Below are 6,102 nucleotides of genomic sequence, written 5' to 3'. Positions count from 1 at the left end.
AATATTGAGTTGTCTTACTTGCAATTTGTGGATGACATAATACTTTTTTGCCCCTCGGAGGAGGAGACTATTTGCAATTATAAGTGGCTTCTACAGTGTTTTGAGATGATGTCTGACTTGAGTATTAACTTTGATAAATCTAGCTTGATTCTGGTTAATTGCGAGCGAGAGTGGTCACAAAGGATGTGTAGCTTGTTGGGGTGTAAGGAAGCAACGTTGCCAGTCAAATATCTTGATATTTCTTTGGGAGCGAATCTGAAATTGGTCAAGACATGGAAACCTATTATAGACAAAATAGAAGAGAAACTCAGTCTGTGAAAAGCCAAAACGATTAATGAAGGTGGTAAGCTAGTACTCATCATATATGTGCTTAATAGTCTGCCGGTTTACTGTCTTAGCTTATATAAGATGCCCAGAGCAGTAGCAGATAAGTTGATATCTTTACAGAGAAGGTTCTTGTGGAGTAATGAGGACAGAAGGGATGGGGTACCTTTGGTAAAGTGGGATATTGTGCAAGCTCTAAAACGCTTTGGGGGTTTGGGCGTGGGCGATGCAGTGCTCTTCTGGAATACAGTATTGTTGTTCAAGTGGTGGTGACGGTTTTCAAAGGAGGATTTGCCATTATGGAAGAAAATTGTGTGCTCCTGCAATGACTTGAATCCAAATGTCCTTTTTTCTTGTCATCCGGTTCCTAATACAAAGGGTCCCTAGAGGGACATTTGTCAATTATAGATAAGAGGACAACAAGCGAGAGATAAGATGGTCAGAGAGTTATCATTAGAGTTAGGAGATGGTAGAAGAATTCATTTCTGGGAAGATAATTGGCTACCATGTGGTGTGCTGCAGGATGTATTTCCAAGGCTTTTCTCGGTTTCAAATCAAGTCGGATCTGTAATAGGGGACTGTGGATTTTGGGATGGGTTGGAGTGGATATGGAACTTTCATTGGAGAAGGGTACTATTTCAATGGGAGTTAGAATTAGTTAACCAACTTCATGGAGTTCTACAATCTGTCAGGTTAACAAGTGAGAGGGAGGATATAATAGTATGGAAATTTGATAGATCAGGAGTTTACTCTACTAACTCATTTGTGCAAGCTTTGCAGGCTGAGATTCTCCCGGAGGACATTATGAGTTATAGTTTCACTAGATCTATATGGAGAGGACTAGTACCACCAAGAGTTGAGCTATTCACCTAGTTTGTGTTAGTTGGCAGAGTCAATATTAAGGAAAAATTGATTAGATTGGACATTATTGATCACACCTCCTCACAGGGATATGATTTGTGTTTTATGTAAAAAAGAAACTGAGAATGATTTTCACTTATTCATTGGCTGTGAGTTCACGTGGCAGGTGTGGTGTGCTTGGTTATACGCCTATAATAAATTTTGGTCTATTCCAGGAACCATTAAACAACACTTTGAGAGTTGGACAGGAGCTCTTGTAAGAAAAGTCGAACGTAACAGGTGGTTGATTGATTTTTTGCTATCATTTGAAATACATGGTTGGAAAGAAATGCCAGGATTTTCAGGAATCAAGAAACATGCGTTGCGGAAGTTATTACCAAGTCGAGTAGGAGCTACAAAGAGTGGGTTGGCTTTGTTCCGTCTAGTTGTTGATGGTAATGTTGGAGATAACTACTATTTTTTGTTTAGTGTTTGTATTGTAACTCTGGACTTTCTAAATGCTCCACGTCACTGTGTTGAGTTTTTTATTTCAAAAAAATCTATCAATTATGTTTGGATAAAATAAGATAAAAATATTTTTTGTTAATTTATTATGTGAAAACATCTTTTTTTAAGAAAAAAAATATTTAAAAAAAATATAAATTGTAGTTTCTCAAAAAAGATATTTTTGTATTTTTTAGTGTTTTTATTTTTACTATTAAAAATTTACCAAACACACTACAAAATAAAAAAAATTATTAAAAAATATCTTATTTTATTGATCTAATAGCGCCCAAATAAATATTTAAATGTGTAGTTAGATTTATAAGAATATAAAAATTATCTCTTATCCATAAATACATTTTATAAATTAGTGGTTTTCGATCTTCCTTGTCACATCATCAAAAATAAAATTCTAAGGCTCATAGTGCCAAATAGACAATATTTTTAAACAGGTAAAATGTGTTGTTAAAAAATTAATCATTTTTGTTATGTATCTTTTATATTTTAAATATTTAATAATAAAAGAATCACTACTTCTTTATAATATATTAGGTCATTTCTTATAATAAGAAATAAGAGTTTTTTATCTATTTAAATAAAAAATATTTTTTATTTTATTTAACTTTTTTAAAAATTATGTTTTTATAAATTATCTCACAATTTTATATTCACTGTCTATAAAATAGGAAATAATTGTTTTTACCTTAATGTCACTGCTATTGGTGGTAGCATTATTTTATCACTCTTATCTCAAATTTGTAATTGAAGAATAATATTTATGTTACAGAAACAAACTTTTGAAGTTCCTCTCTCTCCATAATTTACATTTTTGGATGAATGACAAACATAAAGATTTTCAAATTCTGTTATTTATTAAAGGAGTAGGCCACAATAATTCATATTGGAATTGATAAATTCATCTACCAACACCGATTTACTTAGTTTCATTTTTATTCGGGTAATTTACGTTTTTGGGGTGACTGGGTAATTTATGTTTATTCATAATAGATATACTTTATTAGATGATAAATAAAATATAAATGTTTAAAATTAAGATAATAGAATAATTAAAAAAGAGAGTAAAACTTAATATATGTTGAAAAAAAATATCAAATTATAATTTTTAATTTTCATGTACTCATTAATTCCAATTGTACTTTGTATTCTTAATTTTCATGTATGTACTCGTTAATTTTTATATATTGTATACTTTTTTTATTATGCTGTGAATACGAATTTAGATAAAATATATTTATGATGATAATAATAACTGTAAAATTGAAATAGAAAAAAATATTTTTTATTTTGTAAATAGTGGATACAAAAGTGTAAAATAATGTATAAATAAAATTATTGTAAATTTTTTAAAAATAATGTAAAATGAAAAATAAAAAATATATGTATTTAAACAAATAAAAATCGTATGAAACAGCAATGGAGCAAATTGAGTATATATACTACGACTTTAAACACTAATGAACAAAATAGATAAATAAATAAAATAAAAGGTGAGATTGATAATGATATATGAAAGCAAAACTTTGAAGTTATTAGTAAAGTTTGATTTGTCATGCACACAACAACGTTCTTACTTTGTTTCTTTTCTTTCTTTTGGTTCCTCTCCCTTCCTTTAAAAGCCATTATCTTTATTTCAAAACATGTCTCTCTCCATCCCTCTCTATCTTAACTGAAAGATCAAAAAAGCTTCTCTATCTCTCTAGCTATCTTTTTTTTTATTCTCTTTCTATTTCCTCTAACCATGAAGTTATAGAATCAAAATTAATAGAAGAAAAAAAAAATCTTCTAGCAAACACAGTTCTTGCATTACATGTTGCACCAACAACAGTTTATGATTATGATAGGAGAATAAATTCTTTTCTTCTACTTTCATGAAAGGAAAAATTAACAAGTGAAGCTTTTTAATTTGTTTCTTTTTTTATTCTTGGTTTTATCTAGTTTAACTTTATTTTTCATATCTAACAGAGTTTGAGAAGAAGTAGTTTCAGTTCAGTTCAGTTAGTTTCAAACCAACTTTGTCACAAATTCAGAAACATTCCCACTTCAATTAGATTCCTTTTTTTGTTTTCTTTTTTGCAGCCAACACTAAAAGGGTCCTTGAATAATCCTCAAGTGTTCAATTTCATCACATATACATAGTTGATTTCTTTGTATAATATAACATCACTCAAGTACTCAACCTATAGTATTGGTAAGTTCATGTTCAACACATAGTATCTAATTTTGTTTGTATTATTATATTTTCTACTTTTTGAATTATATATTTGATTACTGTTATTAATTTTTTTGTTGCAATTTTTTCAGTGTGAAAATTTAGTTTGTTTTCTGGGGTGGACCTTGGAGGAAGGGAATTATATTATGCTACTAAGGAACAGAAGATCAAGGGCTATGAACAAGCCAAACTTAATTTCTGATCATCATAATCACCAAAATAATTCTCAATCACCAAAAACAAATTATGATGAAAAAAAAACCACAATTCCATCTCTATTTTGTTCCCTACCAAAATTGAGAGATTTCACTATGAAATGTCTCTCAGGAATTGAAGCCTTACCAAGCCCAACATCAATTCTTGATACAAAAACAGTACTCTCCCCACTTAGGGATAATATTCCATTCTCATATGAGAATAACATATCCCCAAGAATATTGCACTCTTCCAACAAGAACAAGACTAGGAATTATTCAAAAGAAAGAATTGGTCTTGCTCTTGTTGGAACCCTCAAAGATGATGATCCAATTCATCATAATCATCATGAGAATACTGGAAACAACAACAACAATAATAATATCCTCTTTGGAACTCAGCTTAGAGTGAAAACCAATAATAATAATAATAATAATAATAGTAATAAGGGTTGTTGTTCTTATTCTTATTGTTGTTCTTCTTCTTCAGAATCATCATTTGTTATGATGAATTTGAGTGAGATGGAGCTTAGTGAGGAATACACATGTGTGACAACACATAATGGTCCTAATCCAAGAAAGACTCATATATTTGTTGATAACTGCATTGTGGAAACCTACTACTCTTCTCCTTCTTCTTCTTCATCATCAACAATAGCTTCACTCAATAATTTTCTCAGCTTTTGTTACACTTGCAAGAAGCATCTTGAACACACAAAAGACATCTTCATTTACAGGTATATAAACATTATTCTTAGCTTCTTTAATTTTAATTTTCTCTATGCTATATTCTTTTCTTTTTTTTTTAAATATAAATCATCTATATAAATATGTATTTGAATTAAGAGTTGTGTTACATGTATACTAAAATCAGTCATTAGTATAAAATATATGCTAGAATATAATTACATATTGAAAATAAATTAAACCACACATATATTTATATATAAATACAGTAGTGGTTAGTGGTGGCTGATTTTAGTGTAAAAATAACATTTTTGTTGAATTAATTATAAGTGTAAGTTGTATACTCTCTTATTAATGATGATGCTAAATTTAAATTAATTAGATAATATATATTTGAAAGGACTCATGCATAGACTTAATGTTTTTGAAGTTATAAATAATAAAAATAAAGTGTTTACTTTTATTTATTTTTTGTTCTTATTTTGTTCGGTTAATTTGTACCTTCTCTGACATTAGAATCCATTAAATTTTACCTAATCTTATGGTGTCATATCTATATAAATCATTAGAAATACACAACCCTAGCCAATAATCAACATTATTAATTAATAAGTAGATTCTTTGATTCATTTTTTGTCTTATATTCTTATAATATAATTTTGGTATGAATTCATTTTTTTTCTTTTTTTCTTTTTTTTTGGTAGAGGGGACAAAGCCTTCTGCTGCGAAGAATGCCGCCACAAAGAGATGGTGTTAGATGGTGCAGCAGAAAATTTATAATAATTTGATGATAAAGGATATCATTTTTGACTTCACTCATTTCCCAACGGCCTAAGAAAAGTGTTGCAATTTCATGATGAGGATAATCAACCTAATTAAGCTAGTCACGAATTTTCAACCCCTTTTTGAAGTTTTGTGGTTTTTTGTTTTGTTTTTCTTTTCCCATCCATGCAAATAGAGAGATAAGAGATGAGGATGTAGAGTTTTTTTTCAAGAAATTAATGAGTAATAATTTTTATTTTTTTATTTTTTTATTTTATTTTTGCTCATGGTTTTCTCCCCCTTGTTTCATGCTGAAGCAGATGACATGATGATGATGATGTATATGACCAAAAATAGTGTCTTCTTTTTTCTTCTTATCCTATTGATGGTGATCATACATATATTATTGTGGATGGGGACCAAATTAATTATTATTTTTTCCCCTCAAGATTCCCTATGTGACTTGTATTCAATTATTATTGCCCCTGGATTGAGAAAAAATCCAGCAAGCTATATACTATATTATACTTTAAAAATCTGACATTGACAGAAAGAAATAAT

The 6,102-nt window shown here is 29.2% G+C and overlaps 1 protein-coding gene across 1 annotated transcript; it reads left to right on the top strand.

Moving 5' to 3' along the window:
- Window positions 1-3,345: 3,345 nt before the first annotated feature.
- On the top strand, window positions 3,346-5,805 carry LOC130960639 (FCS-Like Zinc finger 8-like). Its single transcript, XM_057886084.1, has 3 exons — window positions 3,346-3,877; window positions 3,991-4,829; window positions 5,484-5,805. Exons 2-3 carry the CDS (start codon window positions 4,045-4,047, stop codon window positions 5,557-5,559), a joined length of 861 nt encoding a protein of 286 aa, XP_057742067.1. The 5' UTR covers window positions 3,346-3,877; window positions 3,991-4,044; the 3' UTR covers window positions 5,560-5,805.
- Window positions 5,806-6,102: the final 297 nt, after the last annotated feature.

Source organism: Arachis stenosperma, chromosome 2 (genome assembly GCF_014773155.1).
Source record: "Arachis stenosperma cultivar V10309 chromosome 2, arast.V10309.gnm1.PFL2, whole genome shotgun sequence".
Classification (NCBI taxonomy): Eukaryota; Viridiplantae; Streptophyta; class Magnoliopsida; order Fabales; family Fabaceae; genus Arachis; species Arachis stenosperma.
Note: the sequence above shows the minus strand (reverse complement) of the source record. Positions and strands in the feature narration are given on the sequence as shown.

Bases quoted from the DNA above. Each gene is read 5' to 3' on its own strand.
- LOC130960639 (XM_057886084.1), top strand. From the start codon at position 4,045: ATGCTACTAAGGAACAGAAGATCAAGGGCTATGAACAAGCCAAACTTA. The intron at 4,830-5,483 runs GTATATAAACAT...TTTTTTTGGTAG, and splicing joins AAAGACATCTTCATTTACAG to AGGGGACAAAGCCTTCTGCT.